Below are 24,616 nucleotides of genomic sequence, written 5' to 3'. Positions count from 1 at the left end.
TCCTGTTTGAATTCTGCAAATTGCACCACTTCTATCTAAACAGCAAAAATTGTGTTCGAGAAATTGCATTTCCTGACAGGTCAAGTCTTCACCATGGATTGAGAACCACATTTCCCATAAGCCAACAAACAAATGATCAGATTCAGATTCATGATATACTGCTTTTTTTTTTCTAAAACAGCTTGAAAAACTTCTAAAAGACAACAAAAAAAACTAAGTTTAGGAACAGTTTTACTTTACAAAACAGAAACAAATACAAAGGAAATGTTTCTCAGTAACTTCAGCAGATTTAAGACATGTATTAAAAACAACAACTAAACTTAAAGTTATAAAGCTTCTAAATCAGAGAGAAAAGAAAAAAAAGGCTTAAAGGTTTATAGCTTTGAAAGGGTTATTAACTTATTAAGTTAATTAGATTTGATGTGATGAATTATCGTCCATCTAGCTTCAGAACCCACTGAATCCCTTTACGCACACACGAAGCCAAAGTTACGCACGGATCTACCGTGAGACTGTTTTCACGTCTCACAAATTCGTCCGTAAGTGCTGCGTTTAAATACCAGTGGAATGCTCGGTCATTAGAATTTTCCTATCAGCCTTCCGTGCGTAACTTTGGCTTCGTGTGTGCGTAACAAGGGATTCGTGCGTGTTTTTTAAAGATGTGTTTGTGTAAGTAGTTTCAAGCTGTTGTAATCTTAATTTGTGCATACGTAAATTGCATTTTGTATTTTTTTCATTTTATATTTTTTTCACTTATACACAAAACGTATTATGTGAGTAACAAATCACGCACAAATCCAAATTTATGCACAAATCCTAATTTACGCACGCACAAAGCGAGAATATGCATACACAAAGCCTAATTTACGCACAAATCAAGATTTACGCACGCACAAATCCGACTGAGTCTAATTTCTCTCCATATAAAACAGTTATCTAGCACTTGATCACTTTGTTTGAAAATCCATCAGAAACCCACAGATGTGTAATGTTGAAAAGCTATTTTTCTAATCTGCAGCGCTTATTGCTCAGGAAGAATCAGAGTTGATGTGAAATTTAATGTTGGTGACCTTTGCTGGATGTGCCGGACCAGGGAGCCCTCAGGCAGCTCAGCATGACAAGCCGTAATGTCGGCTGCACGGTGACTTTAGCCATATGCAGTCCCTCAGACAAACCACAGCCTCTCTACACAGTCCGTGGCTACTTCCTGTTGTCATTTTTTAAATGGAACCTAAAGGCCGTGCATCCACTCAGTGTGGACATCCACCCACTTTACTCAAATGAGCTCATCCCAGACTGACCAAAACAAAATAGGATGGGAAAAATGATGCAGAAATTCAGCTTTGGCACTAGACATCTTTAACCATGGGTGATCTAAACATGCTTGATGCTTGCTTTTATTTCAGAAAACGCATCGATATGACATTGATTTTTGCTGACACGAACCTCCATGCAACACTTTGACTTTGATAGGAATTGAGAAGGGTCCATCCCCCACAGAGGTGAAAGCGAGGACTTGGACAATGTAGGTCTCTGAGGCGACGAGGTTCTGGATGGTGGTGATTAGGCTGTCCTGGACATTCTGGATCTGCCACTCATTTATAGGCCGGGATGGGTCCATAGTGTAGTACACACGGTAACCTTTCACCTACAAGTTAAAAAACAGAAAAAAACAAAATAGAGGTAGGGTTGAGCTTTCTGAGGTTACCGGAGACTGGTCTTGGATTTATGGTTTTCCCTTTAATCCCATCGCCACACAACCCATAGTAATCCCTAAATACCATGTTTTAACACTACTAAAATGTATGACACGCCAAAGTCATGGTCTTGTTTATTTAAAAAGGTTTTTGCCCTGCAGAGCTCGGTCAAACATTTACCTAAGAGGAATTCTCTTATTCTAGCAATTAAGATCTGATCAACCCTCCCCCCCCTTTTTTTTTTTTACCAATGCAGCAGATTGGTCAGAATGTATGTAATCCCTTTTGCAAACTTCTTAAATCTCCAGCTCCCCCACCTCGACTGTTGTTACTTTTTAATATCTATAATCCCCATATGCACTCAATTCTGTGCTTTTATGAATGCGGCGAGTCTTGAAAGAAGGAATTAGGTCTCAAGAGGGAGTGTTATCAATTTAGAGTGGACAGTCCTATTACCTTTTTCTTTCTTTGAAGAGCAACGGAAGCAGCAAGGGATAGAAATCTTAAGCAAGACATAATCCCTGTGTGCTGCCCCAAATGATACAGTCTTAGATCTTTCTGTCATTTTGGGGATACACATTTTTTTTGATTGAATCCTTTGCTCACCTGCCCATTGGGCTCCTCAGGTTCTTCCCAGCGGATGAACACACTGTTCTCAGAAATGACGTGAGCCTGGACGCTTTGTGGAGGGCTGGCAGGGGCTTGTTCTCCTGTACGAGCCTCCACACGGGTGGATGGGGGACCCTGGCCGATGCTGTTGAAAGCTGACACCCGGATCTCGTACTCAGTGTTGGGGTAGAGCCCCCCAATGCTGTAGCGGGTGGTGGTGATGCTGTCCACGGTCTCGTATTTGCTGTCCGGCCCTTTGGCTCGGTACTGAATAATGTAGTATGACACAGGGTCGGGATTACCAGAATCCCAGGTGATGGTGATGCTGGTGGCTGTGGTCTCCGTGACGATGGGAGTGCCAGGAGGTTTTGGTAAAGCTGGGGTTCAGAAAGACACACATAGATGTTTAATTTCTTTAATATAAATTGTCCAACTAATAAATAATGTTGTCAGTTCCCTGCACATTCTGTGTTTTGTTTGAGATAAAAATCTCAGGAGAATCCTGATATTGCAGTCTGAGAGAATCATTTTGTGGTCTGCACATTTGTTTTTTCTTCATATAGAAAATGTTTGCTTATGTTTCCTCAGTCTGGTCAGATTCCAAACACATTTTTCCTTTTTTCTTTTCCATGTAAACTTACATTACTACAGGGCATGCCTGAGCTGCACATCTCTACAGAGGAAGATTAAAGGAGAAATTTATTTTTGTGTTTTTGTACATGTGCAAGCATCTGTTCCAAAAGAACTTTGGGAAATGCTTCAACTGTTATTTGCACTTAAGATCTTAAATTAGCTAAAAATACAAGAAAATGGGATTTTTTGTTTTTAGATGTTTTGTTAATACACACCTATTCTAACATTTAGCACATTAAAATAAGTTAAAGGTTAAAAAAAGGTACAAAAGCTGAAACTTGAAAATTGTGACTTGTGACATTATCTACCAACATTAATGGAGAAAAGTAGGAGGATTTTTCCCATCAAAATCACAATTCAAACAGTTTAACTTAGATGTAAAGATGTTTAAAACCAACATGTGCTGCTTTCAAGATGCAAATTTGAATTTAACAGTGAAAAAAAGGGAAAAAACAGACTAAATGATTTTTTAGGTAAAAAAACTAAACTAGACTGGCATGTTTTCTAACGAGATATCTGGAAACCCTAATACGATGTAATGTTTGCTCTATTACACACAATAACAAAATGTTGCCATCACTAAACTGTGTTAAGACTTCCACTTCGATCATTTTTTTAATCTATTTTTCAAAAGTTTTTATTTTATTTTGATTATGCCGTTTTTAGCAAAAACTTTGTTTTTAAGACAAAGTTCCTGCAGTGTGACAGTAGTTAAGAAGAAATGTATTTCGGAGTTGTGGGTGGGACTGTTGGCATTGAGCCCTCCTTCCATCAAACTTAACATTAGCTGTGCAAAAAAACAGCGAGCAATATTGGAGCTATTCAGCCGTACAGTTTTGAGCCATTTTCCAGCTCAAACTGAGAAAACCAAGACGTACATGGATCTATTTGTCTATGACTGGATGCATCAGGATGGAGTGGAGCAGGGAGCGTATGGTCCGCTGATTGTAGCTTTTAAGTCACATCTACAAGCTTTTTGCAATGCAGTTTTAATCCTAATTTTCTTTACATAAGTCCTTCATCATGAGAAAATCCTCCCAAGATGTTAATACACCAAAAAAGACAATTTTTATCAGATTGGGTATTTAAGGGTTAAGAGAAGAAAAATAAAATGCAGGTGTACATTACCATTACCAATTTTATATTGAAGAAAAAATTGATTAAAAACAAAATAAAAACAAGTCTTAAATATTTTTCCTAGATATTTTCTATAGTTTCTGATTTTTTCTGCTTTAAGAAGGCAGGTTTTTATATTAGATGTAAAAAGTGCAATTTTCAAGCAGAACACCAGGACTGTGTGGATTATTCCCTCAGCTTCCAGAATGTAAACTCATTTTGGATCCTATTACAAGCTTTTTTTTTCTTCGAATCAGTAGGTTTAAAAATAAAGTGGAGGAAATTAGGTTTCCTCAGACAGGAGCAATCACTGCAGAGGTTTTTATGAAAAAAAACAAACAAAATAAATTTACACAAAAAAACCAGCAAGTGAGAAAGTAATACCACCGGTGATACATAATGGTAAACTATTTAAAATAAAAATTAAAAAGAAACCCAATTTTTACTTCAGAAAGGGAAATAACAAAGCCAGCGTTAAGAACAAAGTGTCTCTTACTCTTGACTAACACCTGAGCAGTGGCCTCCAGGATTCCCAGGCTGCTCATGGCCACGCAGGTGTAGTTGGCAGACTCTCGGACACCGTTGAGCTCCAGAACATTCCGTCCGATGGGCATTTCATCCTCGGGGGTCAAGTCCTCGTTGCCCAGCATCCACTTGACGTAAGGCATGGGGGACCCCACGGCCACGCAGGTGATGTTGACGCTCCCTCCTGGCATGATCTCATGGTTGGAGGGTAGGATAGAAAAACGAGGGGGCACACGACGGACTGAGAAAGGAGGAGAGTCGGGGTAGAAAGGAAGGGGTAGGGGGGTAAGAGATTAAAGGGGGTTAGGCAGGGGAGTGGGGAGGGGAGCAAGGAAAAGAAACATGGAGAGAAAGAAGGAAGGAAAAAGAGGGAGATTGAGAGAGAGAGAGCAAAGCATAGAGCAGAGAGATGGAGAGAAAGAGAGATTAAGAGCAAGAGAAGATAAAAAGAAAAAGAGGAAGAAAGAGAGGAGAGGTAACAGGAAGGGGGAGAATGAACTTCAGGGTTTTTACAGAAAATTACAAAGGGATATTTCAAGTTTAGTCCCAATTACTTTATGGTATTGATGATTCCAACAAAAAGACACAAAACTTGTGTTGAGCTCAACCATTCAGTGTGAGCTGCCTACTCAAAATAAAACAGTGACAAACTCTTGAGTATCGTTTCAACCAGGACATGGCAACTCTAGTCAGCTTCTCTTTAACAAATTGATCTGTTTAACAGAAGATTGAAGGATTTATTTTGTATTTTTTAATAACTATACAAGTTCTCCCTCTAAACAGAGACTGAAGGGAAACTTAAACTGCTTGAGGTTTCCTTGTTACTTGTGCAGCAGATGGGCTGTTTTTGGAGGGAGTGTATGCATCATGGAGGCCGATCAATAGGATCTGCCTGCTATTTGTGTCCCCCGTGTGAAGAACAAGCAAAGTGGCGAGTTATATCCAATACTGCATCTGTCAGAGCTGCCTAGACTACATTTTTTTTTTCCCAGGGAGATTCATCGAGAGACTGAACTCATAGGTCAGTTGCATGCCTGGGCGACTCAAGAGGAATAAAAATGGTTGAGAAACACAAAGAAGAGAACGAAGAACTGAGGAGAGGGGAGACAGAGAGGAGCGACGGAAGAGACGGAGGGGACAGACAGAGAGCGAAAGGAGGGAAAAGACAGAGAGGGAGAGGCAGCTCTGCGTCTCTTCCAGACAATGACAGGCAATGTAGCAAAGGACAGCCACATTGTGCAACAAGATACTGTACAATACAGAGGATTCATAACTGATACAGTGTGTAGGAAAAAATGAATTTGAGATGTGGACAGGAGTGGGTCCAAGGAGGTGTTGTGGCAACTACAAAGTGATCATTGGACACTGAGTAAAAAACACCAAGACAGCATGAAAGAGGCAAAACGGGAAAGTGCGAGCAAAAAGATAGATATGTGAGGTAGTATGTGCATGTTTATAAGTTAATAAACTTATGTACATGTGTCTGTCGCTCCTACACATCAGGGTGCAGACAGAATGCAAAGGAAGAAGAGAAAAAAGGGGGAGGAAAGGAGGGGAGTGAAGATAAAGAGAGGGTTAGGAGAGGGTTGCGGGGTTAGGAGGGAAAAAGGGGGGAGAAAAGAGGAGCGAGGAAGAAGAAAACACATGGATCTATTTTAAAACACGGCTATATACCAGAGTCAGGCCCATTCAGAAAGTAGATGCTTCAAAAGTGAAGAAAGTAAGGAAAAAAAAGAAAGAAGACTGATATAAATCGGATGTTGAAGGAGCAGAGAGGAAGAGGATACCCGAGAGTCACAACACAGGAAACAGAAAGTTACAGAAAAAAATAACCAGACAAACGTCTCTGGATGAGACGAGAGAATGGAAGGGAAGGGAGACTAAGAGCAGAAACACTGTCAAAAAACAGAACTCAAACTTAGAAAGCTTAAATGGGTAAAAAAAAAAAAAGATTGAGCAAATGACTTAAAGGTAAGAAGATTTCATAAAAAAGGTATTTTAAAAATCTCGCAGTAACAATTTATAAAAACTATCCTTTATTGCTAGTTAACAAATCATTAATGAACAGTTCGTTAGTTGGTTAAATCCCGGTTTAGGGGTTCATAAATGTGCCTTATAGATAGCCCATAGATAAAGATGTTAGTTAGCAAGGTATTAATGACTTGTTAACAATATATTAATGATTTATAACTTTATTAGTTATTAAAAGATCATGAATAATTTGTTAGTTAAATTATAACTAATGACTTAAGTATCAGTTAATAGTTAACATTTGGTTACAGGGCTGTTATGTTAAACGTGAAACTATTGCTTTTCAATAACTTCTAGTAAATGACTAACATCCAATTAATAATAATGAACTAATATATTAACTCACACTTTACAGATCTGTTGGTAATAATTTGTTGAAACTATTTTACTAAAACAAGTAAAGCTGTGTTGAACAGCCAATGGGTAGAACAAGTGAAAGGTACAGAAATTTGATGTGATTTTGAAATTGTCCCATTTTTGTACCTTAACCTTGTTACACCCACACGAGTTGGTTCTTTACCAAAGAAAAACCACAAAGGAAATGTTGAACATTCTGTCAAATGTCATCACATGGGAGAACAGCAGTCTACAACAGTACACAAACCCATGATGTTTGGGCACTTTGTGTGCAGAAAAAGCTCAATAGATCAATATCAAGCCATTGGAATTATTGATAACGCACAAATTAGCACAACTTGGACCCTCTTTCTATTGGCTATCTATAAGGTACATTTATAAATCTGTAACAAACCACTAACTGTTATTTAACAAGTCATTTATAGATCATTAATGAACAATTTATTAGTGATTTGTGAACTAGCTATGATAGAAAGGTATTACAAGGTCTTACCAAACTTATAATTCTATAACACTTTAAAGAAATGACTTCAGCAAACTAAAAAGAATAAATAAATACACACAATAGCAGGTAAAAGTAAACCAAAAAATAAATAAACACCGGGACATCTGCTGCTTAACCTTCACTCCATGACAAGTTACATCATGGAGTCTCATCCCCTCGCTTAAAGAATCTAGAAATGTTGGCATTTTTCCACTAATTAAAAAAAGTTGTCACGGTCGTTTAATGAGTAACAGACAAAGGTCAAAACATTTGGAACAAAAGAAAAAAAGAAGAGCCCAAAATACCCAGAATTGGAAACAGAAGTTGAAGAGAAGAAAGAGACAAAGAGACAAAAACAGGTAGATCTGTTAGAAACCAGACGTGACTGGGCAGGCATCTCCTCATCTGAGCATGCTGAGGTCAGACAGGCAGGCAGGCAGGCGGGCAGGCGGGCAGACTGCTCCATGCATTAGACAGACCCAGCAGGTGCAATGTAACATGGCAAAAAATCTGTTATTTACAAATGCAACCAAACCACAAATAATAACGATCTTCTATGCATATTTTGAGTTAGTTTGAATGTATGGAGTGACAGGATGAAGGTGACAGCTCAAGATGATTATTAAGGAACTCTGAGGACTGAGCTCTAAGAACCATCAGACCTTCTCAGTGACATGGCTGAGCGGGAGGATAACGTGGACTCATAACTGAAGTTAATGCATTACGTGCTCCCAGAGCCTCGAGCTTAAAGAAAATTAGGCTTTCGCTCAATTGGCCTCCACGTTTTAGACAGTTTGTAAGAGCTAGGCCCTGCAATCTTTATTAGCAGAGCTATCATTAGACCGCTTCTTTGCAGGGAGTCTGGAAGCTACAGGATGGGAAGACCTTGGCACAGCCGTGAGGATTACCACCGCATCTTTGCGCTGATATATAGCTGACATTTACTCAGCTCTATCCTGTCCATCTCAAGGACACAGCTCTTACTAACCACTTTAATAAGAGGGAATCATTAAAGTCCCCTCAATAACTAAAAACGAGAGTGGACGTGATTAATTGGAAATGTCATTCAATAGAGGGGTTTTAGATTGAACGCTGGAGATAGTAACAATAAAAAACACGAGTTATTTTACATTAATATGTCAACATATTTAAATACAGCCAGTAAAACTAAAAGTATGATTAAAGGACAGGATTATTTAAAACAGAACAAAACTAGACCTTTTTGGCTGATCTGAAAGCCAATCTGAACTTTGATATGGACAAAACAAGTGAACTCTGGTCCAAGTGAAACCAGGTTTGGTCATTTTGTAAGTAAACCCTGGTGCGATTAAACAACATTGGATTCTTTCAATCATCACATCAATTGGAACTCAGTTTTATCAGGGATTATTGTAACAACTCCTTAAAAGGGTAATAAAAACTGAAGTGGAGCAAACTGCCAAGAAAAGTCACACAATTACAGCAGCCACTGGCACGGGGGCTCTTCTGATAAAAAATGAGCTCCAACCAGGGAGGAAAGAAAAGCATAGAGAAGATAACAGGCTGCTCCTTATAGTCCTTCTGAGTATCGCCTTCACCTCATCACTTCATCACATTTACAGACAAAACAATTTAATTTCTGAGTCAAGCTTCTTCAGATCAGGAGTACCACTGTATATTCCTACTGCACTGTGCCTATACTCCTTACTCCTTTGGCTCACTTTAATTCTTTGGTCCAAGGATAAATCTATTCTCAGAGTCACACAAACTTTTTTTTTTTTTTAGGCACATCACTCTTTTGTTTTGCACCAGAGTTCAGATGCGTTTTCACAACGGTGAAACAAAGTGGACTATTAAAAAAAAGAACTCTGGTGTGAACCAAAAATGCCCAGCATGACGTCAATATGGGCAATATGTAATCTAAAGCTAGTGACTGATCCCTTAGCAAAACGTAGTACACTTGACGTTTATTTTAATCAGAGTATAGTACAGCATAGACCATGTACGTGTAGTTTAGGAAGTACACTGAATGTCTCTTCAGACTAAATTGTAACATTTTAAGTTTACAACTTAAAGATAGTATATAAAAGTAAATTTCAAGTATTTCATTTCGTTTTTAGTAAAGACTAAGTATACTCAGAGTCCACTTAAACTTCTTGGGATGTAAGTGCCTAGTTAAAACAGCAGCCAAATTTTTAATTTTAATTTTTAAATTTAAATTTAAATTTTTAAAAAGCAAGAATTAGAAAATTAGAAAAAAATGTTTTATGGGTAAACATGTTTTAGTGAACTTGTTTGGTGACAATTATCCCGTAGTGACAATTAGGGACAATTATCCCTAAAACACAATATTAGCACGAGTTACACTAGATCATTTTCTCCTTTGGGCTTCCTTTTTACCAATAATACTGCCCCCACATAACACAGTGTGTGAAAGCAAAGTCCTTTTTTTTTGGGGGGGGGGGGGGGGGGGTATTTTCTACTCGTTTCCCACCATAATACTACTATGTAAAAGCTTCCAAGTAAAAAAAGTTTAGACAGAAAATTAAAAACTTTTAAATCTTCAGGAATAATGGAAAACGTTTTCTAAATATAAAATAAAGAAAAAGAGAACTTCTTTGAAAAGTACAGCTAAAAAGCAAGCATCCTCTAATCTGAGGAAATATCTTGCTTATCTGAGCTGTTTTGCTTGTAGACACTGCATTTAGCAGCTCCGTATTCTCTAAATTACAATTGTTTAAAAACAACTTTATAGCTTATTTTTCAGCCTATTGGATTCTTAAAGAATACTTGCAGCCCTGTTATATTGCTTCATTTACAGAGACACATTTGCAGGGCAACATGGTGCTTAGTTTCCCTGCTTTTTTGATAGGTGAAGTGGGGCAGCTGGAAATCTGATCAGAAATCCTCTGACTAAAAGACATCAAGTTCATCTCCTGAGCTTTAAAAGCTCTCCCTTAAAACATTTGGCATGTGAGGGGAGGCCGGAACATCTGAGGAGCTGAAATCTCACATCAAACACGTCTAAAGCTTTGACTTTCTTTACCGCAGCAGATGGATTCCTCGATCCACAAAAGCTTATGGTGTTTAAAAGAAAACTGATGCAATGCTGCTGTAAACATGCTCCTGCTCCAGATTCTTAGAAACTGCCTTCTATGGTCAACTGAAAATGAAAGAAGTTTTTCATTGAGGTGCTTGGAATGGAATCCTAAGTATCAATAAATCTGAGTCATCAGGGGTTTGCTCTCTGGACCTTAGGTGACAGTATGTATCCTAGAATTTGTATGTAATGCATCAATTATCTATTACTAGTGATATGATGTCTGCCATCTTGAGTTTAAGTCATGGATTCAGCCCTGCAGGTGATGCCTCTAAAGCAAACATAAACTTCAGAACAAAGGCGACTATAGAAGCTTGACTATGAATGCAACTTTCCCAGTGAGTGCATCAACGGGAGCAGATGTGATGACATGGGAGCAGAGCCACAAAGTTTCAAAAAGAAAAAGCAACAAAAAAAAAAGACATGAGACGGCAGCAAGTTTAGTAAAACCACAATCTGAGCAGATCAGTAGGCGTGAGCGCACACTGTGCCATGCTCCTGTGTCAGTCCATCAGTCAAAGATCATGCAAGCAGAGCTCCTTTCTCTTTCTCTCCCACTCCTTTCATGCAAACATTGCCTCTTTTTAATCTTCCAATTCTTGGGTCTCCATGACAACAACATCATACCATGCAGAAAACATTGATCAGGGAGTGAAGGCAATACCAAGGCTTCTGTACACAAGGCCTCACAATGCAGTCAATGCACTCTGCTGCATAAGCAGACCACCTCTTCAGCGCAGCAGCTACGCTCCTCGTTTTTTGACACAGCTTGTCATCCTTTCACTCAGAGGCTACTCCTCTGGTTTTGTCTTTTTTTTTCCTCTCCTTTTTTTGTTTCTCTCTGTTTCAATAAGTGACGCTTTCTCTGAAACAAAGGAGTAACAAAAGAAAAGAAAAGAGCGCACCAACCTTCTCGAAGCTCTGAGGGATGGAAGGGGTTTGATGCAGAACACAATGACGTGAGAGGGGGAGGGGGGTGGGGGGGAAGAGAGAACGAGGAAACACAGAGAGAATAAAAACGGCCAGCGCAAAGCCACTCCACCGCCCCGTGCATTCGCCCCCCACACACACACACCTCTGATCCTCCACATTCACATAGAAACCCAACTTGTAAATCTGAACATCGGCTGTGGTCTTTCAACCACCAGCAGCTGTGCACAGGGCTGCATACAGATAAAGTTGTGCCAATTTAAAAACAAAATCATAACTTTTTTTAGCCTCTAGCACAGAAACCACATTAGTAGACAGATCAGTGATGCTTGCATTAAACTGAGGTGTGGGCCATTTTTAGTCTGGGATCACACCAAAGCTTAAGGCAGACTTGTTAAAGGTGGTTGTGGGAAATATAAAACAACAAGATCCACATGTATTGTAGACAATGGATGGGTTAGTAATACTAGTTTAAGTTATGGAAAAAGAGGTATCTTCTTACAACCAGTCATATTTATGTGCTAGTGTGTGTGTGTGTGTGTGTGTGTGTGTCTGTGGATGTGCATGAGTTTTCATCATTCTACCTCGAACGTAAAGGTTTGCAGGAGAAGAGTAGCGCACGCCTTTAGAGTTGGTGGCCACACACTCGTACTTCCCTTGGTCCGTCTCATCGCTGTTCTCAATCTGCAAAGCTCCTGTGGGAAAACAACAGAACTCTGAGTTGTTCTTGCAGGAAATGGTCCTTTTTTAATATTGTTTAACACTGTCAAATACCCAGTTTATGGCATTTGGTAAGACCAGCTTTTCTTTTGACAGTTTTCTTTCATAAAACTGTCGAAATTACCTTAATTTTGTTTTTATTTCTAAATAATTTCCAATCACTTACAGAAAAAAGCTTCCAGGTTTTTCCAACAGAACAAGACATAAAAACAAAAAACAAATAAGAAAAAAATGAATGCCAGATTTTATTGTATTTCAAAATAGAACAGAAAAATATAAAAAGACCACTCAAAGAAATAGTTATTGACATGAAACAAGAAATTATCAAAAAAGTTTTCAAAAATATATTTAAAAAACTGTGACTGCATAATACATGTAAAAACAATTATATTCATATAGACCCACTCAGATGAAAATTGTGTTTTGTAGCAACTTTTGATTATGGAGGAAATATATAAAAAAAATAAAGTCAAATTTGCATTTTGGAATATTTCTTTATTCAAATCATTGTGAATCAGGAACAGATGTATCTTATTTGTAATGTAGAAACTAGCTACTAGCTCCCTGCTCCACTCCATTCTGATGTAATCACTTGCAGACAACAAGTTCCTCGTCTGAGCTGGCATCTGGCTCAAAACTGTACAGCTGGATAAAGTTAGTTCAGTTGTGGGTGACCGGAAGTGGGGGCGGGCTTGCTCCATGCTAGTTGTCCCACCAACAACTCAGAGGCGAATTCCATATTAACTACTGCCCCTCTGCAGAAACGAAGTTCATGTAAACAATATAGGTTTTTTGATTTTGGCTAAAAAAAGCATAATCATAGTCAAAATACTACTGGGAACGCTTTTTTATTTTTTATTTAGATACTTGTTAATATAAAATACGTTTTTATACTTCATTCAACATATTCATCCAACAATTTATTCCTTTTTTTAAGGGTAGTATTTAAAGGGTAAGTATTTTATTTAACGCTCCTCTATATTTTCAGAGATAAAATTTTTCTTTCTCAAAGTTTAGAAAGGAAAAAAACAACAACAACAACAAAACAAGTAAACTCAGCTGTCATGTTTCTGCATCACCAAGTGATCCCTTACCCACAGCAGGCAGTTCTGTGAAGACAACCTTTTACTCTCTTGGCAGTAAACTTGCAGTAGCTTTACCCTGAGGAAGCGACCCAACAATGCTCTTGACTTCTTCACTTTTATCCTCCTACCAAAAACCTGCTGTGATAAACAGTATCTCCCAAAACATAACTATAATTACACTCATGCTCATCAGGTGTTCTTTGCATTCAAAAGGTGTTATCCTCCATCTGCCTCTTTTTTCTGAAAGCTTTTAAATGACCAACAGAGATATTTAAAAATGGTTGTTTTCTTTTTTTTTTCCAGCTGCTCTGTCACATTCATGTCACCGGAAACAGACTTTGACATGATGCCTGAGGAGGAAGCTCAAAATCAGGCATCACATTCTGCTGCAAAGCGAACTGGAAAGATTCAGGCGGGCAGAATCCAATGTGGAAAATGCGCATATTCTAAAATAGACACAATTATTTCAAACAAGTGTGTTGATAAACAGGCTTGTCCACACACACAGACAGCAGAGGGAATATTCTAAATGTGCTATTTTTAAAAGGGATCCTTTGAGAGGCTGACAGGAAATGGAGAAAAATTGCATCACAGAACATTTAGCTGGTTTTATTTATACACATTCAATTATTGGTCAAACAAAGGCTCATATTGATTTAGCACCGACATAAAAGGAGGAATGCTATCATGTCATAGATAATACAAGTCTTGAATTTTAAAATAAAAATGTAGAAATATCCTTTTTTCTGCAGCACCATCATGCTGATAGTGATGTGATTCTATTACATGAGACAAAAAAAACACATTTATGTTTATACATATTCAAAAGAGTTTAGGGTATCTAAAATATATCCTAAAATATATCCAAGAACCATTTTCTTTCTTACTTTCCTACAAGCCCCGCCCACTCTCACTGACTTTCACTGCTATCTTGGCACGGTGAGGGACAGATGATAAGCTGCTTTACTTAGCATTACCAGTGTGAAAATGTGTTATATAACAGCCTTCCGTCTCATCTTCCTGTCATTTGCTTTGCTTCAGCAAAGTGTTAAAGTAACACAAAATGAACAGAAAAAGAACCTTAAAGATGTTTTTTAATGTGAAACTCTGACCTCCAGCTGTCAACTTTGTTAACTGGGGGGTGGGGAGTGTAGTTTGTTGTCTCCTGATGAACATATCTGAACAAATCACCACGTTACACCAAGAGCGGCTCCTTTAATTACAACTTTGTATCACTGAACTACATTGGCATCAAGAATACCTGCTCCCCCCTTGAGGTACTTTGACAACGCCATCTGGAGTTAAAGATGAGCTGAGAAATATCAGACTAATTTGCATCAGAAGAGTAGATGACTGACATCAGGTTTGATGCCTAAAACTGTGTACCGGTATTTGTGGGGGGAAAAAAGAGACAAACAATGATACAAGCATGCAAAACATTGCTGCAGAACCTGGGTCACCTAACTGTTTAGCTACTGGTATAGCTGCTTACAGATAGGGATGTGTTATTTGTTAGTATTTATACTAACAAGGAATCGGCTCATGTCATCATTTGTGGTTGCTGATATGATTCATAGTTGATATTGGTTAATTTGGAATGATCATTGACCGGAAAACCCAATCCATGACATCTTTAGTCAGATATTTTCCAATACCGATTATCACTGACTTATTTCATTTTGATACAATTCTATGTTGACATAGGTCAATTTGATTACCAACTCGCCTCAGACAGATTGATTAAAATATAAATCAGTTCATTGATTAAGTCGATTAATCATTTTACCACTATTTACAGCCTTTATGTATTATTTTTGGTCAAAAACTGTATGAAAAAGCAAATCAAAATAATTACTCAACAGTTTTTTCACGAGGAGTGTTGTCATCTGTTTGTCACCCAAAGCGCGTATATATATATATATATATATATATATATATATATATATATATATATATATATATATATATATATATATATATATATATATATATATATATATATATATATATATATATATATATATATATATATATATATATTTATATATATATATATATATATATATATATATATACAAACGCACATATACAACCAAGCCCTAATTTTCAGTGAAGTAGTGTGCTCTAAACATATTTCTGAGTAACTGCTCGTCAAGACAGGTCAAAAAACCTTGTCTAGAGTAAATTAGTGGGGGTATGACAGTTGGATGATGCCAGAAAGTAGTAAATATCATTGAAAAACAAAACAAACTTAAGTCTCAGACCATCTTTCCATCCAAGTTATGGGTCTAGTTTGGTTTCATATATTCTCTACAGATACATTGTTTTTGCCCACATCTGCTTAAATTTAGATTTTGACAGGACTAAAAGTGAAAGAAATAGTATCATTTTAAGTAGAAAAGAGGTAAAGTTCAGCTCGTCACACTCAGCTGGAACACGAGGGGGTGTTTTGTGCATGAAAGTGTGTTTGGTGAGATTAGTCTCTTCTAGCTGAAGCTGTCATCCATTTGCCTCTGTGTTTTGCAGTTACATGAAAGGAAACCAGCTTGTGGCCCCCTCTTTCTCCCTATTTCTGTTCTCTCATTTCCCCTGGTGCAGAGCAGTGTTAGGAAATAAACAGGAATAAATTATTCGCCATACAAGACAAATCTTCGCTTCAGAAAGCGGTGAAGGCAAAAGAAGAGACAAGAGAAAGATGAGGGAGAGACGACGTGGAGTTGGACAGGTGGGTTTCTGCAAATGCAAGCTCTCCTGACAGCTGGAAGCGGTTCACAGGCCCAGACAGCACAAATTTTAAACTGACAAGTGAAATATTTTTCTATGCAAAACAAGTAATTATCATTCGTATAGAAAGAAAGCTGTTCTGTAAACTCAGACATAGAAAGGTCAGCTGGCACATATTCAAGAAGGGCAGACAGAGAACTGGAAATGAACCAAAGGTCTGAGGAATTAACAAGATGAGGGTGAGGACTTTGTTGGCCAGTCTTGAAGCAACTGAGAGAATGAGTCGCCTGAGGTAAACGGAGCTGCTGCAAATTTGTGGACGGTGTACTGTGTCTGCTGTTCTGTGTCGACAGCTCACTTGATAGCTTCACAAGAACACTCAGGTCAAAAAGCTCACCTGGACTCGTGACAGCACACAAGGTGAACAAAAAAATCCAACTACAAGTTGAAAAGCATAAAAATGTCATTAAGTTATCAAAAGAGGAGAAAAATCCTTTAACCAGCTCATTTTTATTAGATTATATGCAAACATGTTGATCACCCCTTTCACAACTAGATAAATAATGCTCAAGTCTTTCATATGGTGAAACTCATCAAGCAGGAGATGAAGTCTGGACACAACCAACATTTATTAAACATATTTAGAAGGAAACTCTCAGAGTTATGGTTCAGACACATTTGGCACCACAGTAATGTAAAACTGGATCAGATTTCTCACTAAATAACTAACAAAACCTTCAATCTTCTAAAATGTACACACAACTGTTTATATCCAACCTGTGATAAACTTTCAAGGGAAAATGTGACTGTAATTAGCATCAAAATTAGTTGCACTTAAGCACACCAGCAAAGAAAATAATAGCCAGGAATTATTTTTATTGTTTGGCTACTTTAATTTTTTTGTCACAACATCTGCTGTTGCATTAATTAATAACAACCTTGTCTTGAGGGGATACTTTCCAAATAAGGTCTTCTTTAGCCTGCTTCAAAGTTTCTTATTTAAGTTAAACTCTGACTTCTGTGGTGGCTTAGTCATTTAAGACAAGTACATGTCTTTGTCTCCTAGAACGATTCTTTCAAGTTTGGCCCTAAGGAATCTTCACATAGTCATCTTTGACTAAGCTTATGACTTCAGGCAGAAAGAAGAAAAACAATACAGGCAAGGACAAGCAACACATTTGTCCATCCAGCCTGTGGAAAAAATACAGCCTTAATGCAGATTTGTGTGTTTTTTATTAAATTCCTTTACTTATAAAAGAAAATAAGTAAGTTTCATTGGCCATAAGAGCCACAAAAGTTGTGTGTAGTGTTTGTTGTCTTTGCATTTACATAAATAATAAGCCAGAGAGGATGTGTTTCACCCGGAAAAGCCCACTACATCAAAGAATTGACAGAAAATTCGAATTCTTGGGATTTAAAGATATTGTTAAACCCTTTGAAAAGCCACTAAAGGTTTTTGCTCATAACAAGTTTAAGATGGAAAAATATTGACATGAGTGCACAGGGGGAAAAAAATACATTACCTATTCTATTGTCTTAAATTTGATCCACATATCCTTTAACATGGTTTAACTGTATTAATTAAAAAAACATTATCAACAAATTTTATATTCCTACAATACAGCAATCCTCTTTAAAAAAATGAATAGATGTTAAAATGTGTGAATCAAATATGGTATGATTGGTTATATGGGGTTAAGAAGTTTCATGTTTGTAATCCATAATAAACCATATAGCAGTGGTTGCAGTGTATTTGTAAGGGCATAAAAGCAGCTGGGATGCATTAGTTGTTTGTGTTTTTCCCCAAATAACAGCTTTACAGACTCAAAATAAAGCTTGGGAGTTGGGTTTTTACATTGAGGAAGGTCTATAATTAGTCAGAATTTCTTCGGAAAAGAGTGAATGTCTTCTCGGTCACATCTGCATTTGTAACAGTCTAAAGATAGATCTGTCCATAGTGAAAATATGCTGGGAGAGACAAGTGTGCTTCATTTAAAACAGTTCTAAACTACCTGTAGACTAAAACTGTATAAATGAATCAAAATCATAGGGTCGTGTGATAAAAACAGTGGTTCGTATCACCAAACAGGCATTCATCTGCTGTGTTTTGCCAATAAGAGGTTACAATGGCGGGCCAGTCGGAAAACATGCAGGACAATGGGCCCCATGGGCTGGAGTTTGACACATGTGGTGTACAGAGACGATGGAGGGTCCCACTTCTGAACTGGAAGTCATTAGGAAGAGTGTTAGCTCAGCACAAAGTATTAAAAAAGCCCAGAGATGTAACCAGATCAGAAAACATCTGGCATCAGGGTGGGTGGGGCTTTACCTCAAAAAACTTGTGTTTGATCAGGGTTTGGGGTAGACAAGCGGCAAACTAATGGCTTTCAATAAACATGAGCTGCGGAAGAAACATTTTATGCTGGTGTAAAGATATATACGATCACAACTGCACATTACGGCCTCTTTGCAAAGGGTACACTATTGTGTTTGGATGCAGACAGATGTCTGACCAGTTTCTCCTCTATCCTGACACACAGCACGGTTTAATGACTAATAGAACAGGAAACAAAACTCGACTAAATTATTTATAGAAACATTTTGAATTTGCAACCTAAGTTGTGACCGTCCCTAATGGGAAAATGAGAACTGAAACATGACACATTTCCTAAGAAAGACGGGATTTACCAGAAGTCGGTGTATGGGTCCACACTGTGCGCCATCTGTTAGAATTTTGGTTTATGAAGGTTGTTAAGTGGTTTGGTAAGCTTCTAGTCCCCAACGACAGGGATAGAAGGATCGCTTGTCAGGGATAACCTCACGCACATCTAAACTGCTGCAGCAGATGGCATGGAAATACAAATGGATGCCCGTTTGTGGTATATACATTTCAGAAAAGTTCATCTCAACACTGTACCATATGTCTCTCTCCCCAGGAGCAGACAATGTGTGTGTGTGTGCAGGTATCATATTAGCGGTATAAGCACAGTGTTCCCGGCTGTGGACCTGCTCAAGGAATGCCCCGCAGATGATGAGTACTTAAGAGCTGCGAGACAGCTCAGAGTTCCGCTTTGTGAGATGCACAGGCAGTCTTTTTTCTTTTTTTTTTATTTTTCACCTCGACCAATATAGGGCACACAGTTATTTCCCAGACCCAACACAGAGAGAGAAAGGAACAGCAGAGATTATGGACCAAAACACATCAAGTGCGGACCAGTGAATGTAATCCACTGCCTGACCACCATTAGCCATTTTACCCTAAAGAAGTGCTTCATCCATAACGCATTTTAGTGCTACTTTGTGCCTCGTTCATGTGTGATTGATTTTCTTAAAGCCATTTCACTGCAGCATTTGGTTCATTATGCAGCACATTTTGTTGCTCAGGTTTGCGATACTTTGGGTGATTTGAAATCCTATTAAAGTTGGCGATGGCTCTCACTGAGAGATTTGTCTTGCTGCTGTTTCACTGATGATAAATAGACTTTAAAACAGTGTGTTACTCTTGAAAAGGGCCAAACACAGTAAGGTAACAGGGAAAAAAGGTCTAAAAACTAAAGCATCTGCAAAAAAAGAGCATTTATTTTTCTGTCTTACGTGATATGACACACACAAAAAATTAATACACGAATAAATGTGTCCAAGACAAACATTATCAGACTGTTTTCATAAGATAAAAATACCTTGGGGCATGCCGATGACATTTCTGATGAATATATTTCAGGTCTGAAAGCTTTGCTTCTCTTCAAACCTCATGTGTGCCTCATTTTAGGATCATTCACCTGCATCCATGCAGCTGTAAAGCTATTTCTACTCCACACTCCACCCACCACCCACAGCCACACTGCAGACTGTTTTCACAAAGGTAATTACACTGTAGGTATTCTGTCGTTTATGTCACAGTAGCAAGCTCTCATTTCGACACATCAATGGGCTATTAGAAAGAAACTATACTTATGATTAGGCACAGTGAGAACAACTTGCTGTATTTTGTAAAGAGCAAAAATTTGAGGAGCTTAGAAAAGGAGCAATTCATAACAATATGACGCTGATAAGCTTTGCACCGAAGCAGATAATTTCTAGTTCAGACCAAAAACAAAAAAAAAACAAAAACTGATGATCATTTTTTATATTTACATAAAAACTGTTCAATCGCTGGCGGTTCATTGTTAGGAGAAAAGTAATGTCAAAAATTCAGCAGAAAAACTTATATTTACAATGAAAATTGTGTTTTTGTTGTTTTTAACATATTCTTCTGGCATTATTTGGCTCCGCCCTAATGATGGAGGGTAAAATAAAATTCATAAAAAAAATAAAATTAAATTAAGCTTGCATTTATTTCTTTATTCAAATCCTTGTGAATCAGGAGCACAAAATGCACAAAATGACAGAAAATGCAGTTGGAAGAAGCTTGTATGTATGATGTAGAAGCTAATGGCAGGCCACAAGCTACCTGCTCCATTCTGATGCATCCACTTGCAGCCAAATAGATCGATGTACGCCTTTGTTTTCCTCATCTGAGCTGGCATCTGGCTCAAAAATGTACAACTGAATTTCTCCAGTGTTATGTTGGGGTTGTAAGGGGCAGTACGCAAGCTGGAGAGCTGTAAACAGTTTGATGATGGGAAGGGGAGGTGGACTTATACTTCACTTACAGTCCACGGCTCAGAGGTAAATTGCTAATGAACTACTGCTGCTTTGCAAAAATTATGTCCTAGAAAATGATGTTGTTTTATTAGATTTTTGCTAAAAACTGTGCAATTATAATTAAAATACCACTGGAAACACTTTTGAAATAGATGATCAGAGGGGGTCTTTTAAAAACTTTTTCTCTAATAAATGGAAGCCAGTCTTTGATACTGTCTCATTTTAATCAAATGTTGAAACCCTTCTGTGTTCTGGCATGAAGAAAAGTCTTCACTGCAGCTTTCAAACAATACATTTTTGGTGAAAACAATTTCTCTGTTTTATTTTTGTCCTTTGAGATCTTGAGTATTTCTGGTCTTTTGGCTTTAAAAGAAACCCAAATTTAGTTATTTATTGAAAAATCATAAACTTGCTGCATTTTCATTTGACTAAGACAGAAACAATTCCTGCAAAACACAGGTGCAGATGTTCACCCACAATTAATCGAGACTAAATCAGACATACTCATGATATGAAAGCTGCAAGAATGTGGGGGTACAAATAAGCATGGAGCAACAACAAACAGTTTTTTCCTGACCATCACTTTGGATTCCCCAAGAGATGGCTTTCAAAAATCATGTATTCCAACTGCAGAAAGGTCTAGCAAAAACCAATTTTTCCGATTTTATTACAGCTTTGTGTGCTGGTTACTACTTTTCAGATTTATTAGTATGTATGGCTTTAACTACAACTTATTTGTCTAAATTAAATATTTATATTCAAGTATTTTCCAATTTCAGAGAGCACAACATATAAGAGAAATTTGTTGTGTTAAAACAGCATCTTCCCTTTTTGGCTTAAGACTGGCATAAACATCCTTTTAATGAAACTGGCTTTAAAAGGGTTTTACTTCCCTGAGGGATGCAGATGAACACAGAGAGCTGCATGTAATCCCTCAATCATAATTAAAACATGATAATCTCTAAATTTAGAGCAACAAGGATTTACCTGACCGCAAATTTATCTGTTCAGATGGACCCTTTGTTTTTTCATTGGCACAGAAAAAGGAACAGAGGTAAAAGAAAATAAAACTCTCACCTGACCGAAGCTGCTTGATGCGACCCTGGCTTGTGCTGGGGTCAACAGGCAGGAAGTCTTTAAACCAGGAGATCTCTGGGTCAGGGTTGCCGCTGGCAGCGCACAGCATGGTTGCTGTCTTTGTTCGCTCCACCACTTTCAGCTGAGGGCCCATGTCTATACTAGGAAAGCCAGCTTCCAATGTGTCTTCTGGGGGAAGAGAAGAAAAAGAGCATGCAAAATGAAAATTTATGCAGGGTATCCAGACAAGATAGAAGACATCTACAGACTAAATTTTAAAAAGTAAATTTTTTTTAGAGCTCTCAGCAGGGCTGTCCAACTCTGATTGCTACCACTTCTGCTTCCTGGCAATCCCTGCTCTATTTGCAGTTGATTACAGGATCAAGTGTGTCCAGTCAGTCTGAAATCACCCTTTTCAGGTAATCTGCAGTGTGGAAAAGCAGGGATACCTGGGAAACCAGCAGCATGTGAGCGCTTGAAGACCAGTGCTGGACAGTCAACCATTATAGAAAGCAATTTGCTGAAAAAAAATCCTGAAGGACAATCATCCTTATTTTTTCATTTCCCTCCTGCTGTTGCCACTTCATGAAAGACACCTGATTCAGGTAATCAGAGGTAGGTGGGGCAGAATAATCTGACAATGGCCCTCAATAACTGGAATCGGACAGCCCTGTTTTAAAACCTCAGGATTTAATATTTCTAATATAGTGATATATATAGTATAGTGATCTACTGTAATTCTCAAGGTAAATTAACATAACAGATGGTGATCAGAGTAGGAAATATCCCAGTTTTCATCTCCACTCTACTGTACATAGAAATTAAGTGGACCCAAAACCAAGAAAGTAAAAAGGCAGGAAAGTGTAGCATCCAACTGCTTCTATAGGAGCATTTTTCTGCTATACCCATATTAAATTAAAATCAAAGCTTAACTTAAATGTGTGGTTTTACCTCTTCAACACATGCTGAGTGCACACAGCATTTAGACTGCTGGCTTCCCCAAACTTACAGCTGGTCTGTGGGCACATAAATCTTAAATATTTGTGGCTCTGCATGACTGCCATTTTTCCACAGACTTATAAAGTAATGTTCTGTGTCTACAATTTTTCTTGCTCTACCATCTTTCAATAAATAGGTAAAAATATACTAGGGTACACATTTTTGTTACAAAAAGAAATCATGCTTTTAAGTTAAGCACAATGCCCGAGTATCCTGAGCAGAGTAATCATAGTAGCCAAATAAACTGGACTTTGGAAGTCAAATAAGCTCAGGAACAACATGTATTGGTAAGTGTGGGAATCCTCTTACAGTTTAAAACCTACACTGAACAAATACTATGTACTGTAAATTATGGACTATAAGTCGCACCAGAGTATTAAAAAAAAGCACAATAAAAAAGAAAATAAATTCTGTACGTTTCGCACTTGTGAGAAAAACAATGAAAAATGCCTTGACCTATACTGTGAAAAATACAGTAATCTCTTTATATCACAATAACTAAATCTATACAATTCTTTATTCTCTGTGTCACTTTGGAACAAGTCTAGGGTAAGACTGAGCGGAGCTTCTCCCTCTGCTTTGCTAACAGGGGCAATTACTGATACAAACATTTACAGTGCACTCTAGGGGTTAATATTGGGGGGAAAGAAACAAACATATTAGCCTATTTAAAAAAAAAAAATCCCATATAAGTTGCATCTGAGTATAAGTCGCACCCCCGGCTAAACCATGCAAACAAGCTGAGACTTATAATCTTAAAATTACACTAATCATAAAGAGTACTCACAACTGTTTTGTCATCGGTAAATGGCTGTTACAGCATGTTGAGAATGCTAACGTTGGTTATTGGTTTTGGATGCTGTCAGTCGCAAATACTGATGTAATCACCTACAATGTCATCTGGTGATTGTTAGAGGGAAAATAACAAACATATGAGCCTATTTATTGAAAAAAATGGTAAAATTACATACAGTATATGTCGCACCTGAGTATTAGTCGCACCCCCGGCCAAACTGTGAAAACGTAACGTATACTCAGAAAAATACAGCAGCCATAAAGAGTAGTCACAACTGTTTTGTTCTCAATGTATGGTTTTAACTGCATGTTGAGAATGCTAATGTATTGGTCATTAGCTTTGATTGTAAGCATTTAACAATATCTAACTGCAAATTTCACTAGAGCTAGGTTCTATTTTTGTATTAAGGATTTCTGACAGATTTCTATGAATATTTTACCAAAGCTCTGGTAAAACACATTTCTAAAATTAACCCAGATTTTCTGCTCTAAGCTTTTGCTCAGGTTTCAGGCTGCTCTTGTTGCGCAAGTGTACCTGCAGTCATCTAAAACACAAGTAGCTGGTTTGTCTGTCTGAACTGAAACAGTCAGCCTCATCGCACATTCAGCCTTTACTTTCCCTCATGCGGTGAAACATAGGACAAGCTCACATGCGCAGTCATGTAAGAGTTACTGTTCCTCTCGGCAGCATCTGCAGACATTTGAAAGCACAGATACAGTCTCAGATAGCTGAAGCAGTGTGGCCTTTGTGATGAAAGGCTCCAGCTTTGTCCTACAGCCAGTTAGTCATTAGTTGATACAGCAGGTGGGGAGGAACACAGCTAGGTTTTCATGTGTGTTTGACAGGCTGCCTCTTGAAGAGAATAAACACACCGCCCAGTCAGCGGGAGTTACTTCAGTACTGACACACATGCACACCCACACCGTACATGACTAAACCAGGGGCACGTGTTCGGAGGATGTGGTGTTGAAATGTGAGATTTTAAAAAGGTGGGGCTCCATGTTAGGCTCTGGTAGTGATTGCTGTCTAATCACTATGCAGAGAGCTGTTCAGAAACAGCAGCAGCAATTAGAAGGTGGAATCAAGAGGAGGGACAGGGCACTGAGGGTA

General features: G+C 38.0%; 1 protein-coding gene across 14 annotated transcripts in view; it reads right to left on the bottom strand.

The window, feature by feature from the left end:
• Positions 1-24,616, bottom strand: part of ptprsb (protein tyrosine phosphatase receptor type Sb) — a 77,321-nt gene that overhangs the window by 23,451 nt on the left and 29,254 nt on the right. For 7 of the 14 annotated variants that reach the window (XM_011486681.4, XM_023964781.2, XM_011486680.4 and 4 more), the window contains exons 5-9: positions 21,712-21,900; positions 12,046-12,156; positions 4,552-4,821; positions 2,304-2,683; positions 1,447-1,648 (exon numbers count right to left, since the gene is read on the bottom strand). In XM_011486681.4, the coding sequence (XP_011484983.1) occupies positions 1,447-1,648; positions 2,304-2,683; positions 4,552-4,821; positions 12,046-12,156; positions 21,712-21,900 (1,152 nt within the window). Of the gene's footprint in view, positions 1-1,446; positions 1,649-2,303; positions 2,684-4,551; positions 4,822-6,057; positions 6,073-11,440; positions 11,453-12,045; positions 12,157-21,711; positions 21,901-24,616 lie in introns of all 14 variants that reach the window. The other 7 variants (XM_078935657.1, XM_078935656.1, XM_078935659.1 and 4 more) reach the window with 2 other exon arrangements.

Source organism: Oryzias latipes, chromosome 17 (assembly GCF_053564925.1).
Source record: "Oryzias latipes strain Hd-rR chromosome 17, Olatipes_Hd-rR_3.1".
In the NCBI taxonomy this organism is placed as follows: Eukaryota; Metazoa; Chordata; class Actinopteri; order Beloniformes; family Adrianichthyidae; genus Oryzias; species Oryzias latipes.
This window is presented reverse-complemented; position numbering and strand designations above follow the sequence as displayed.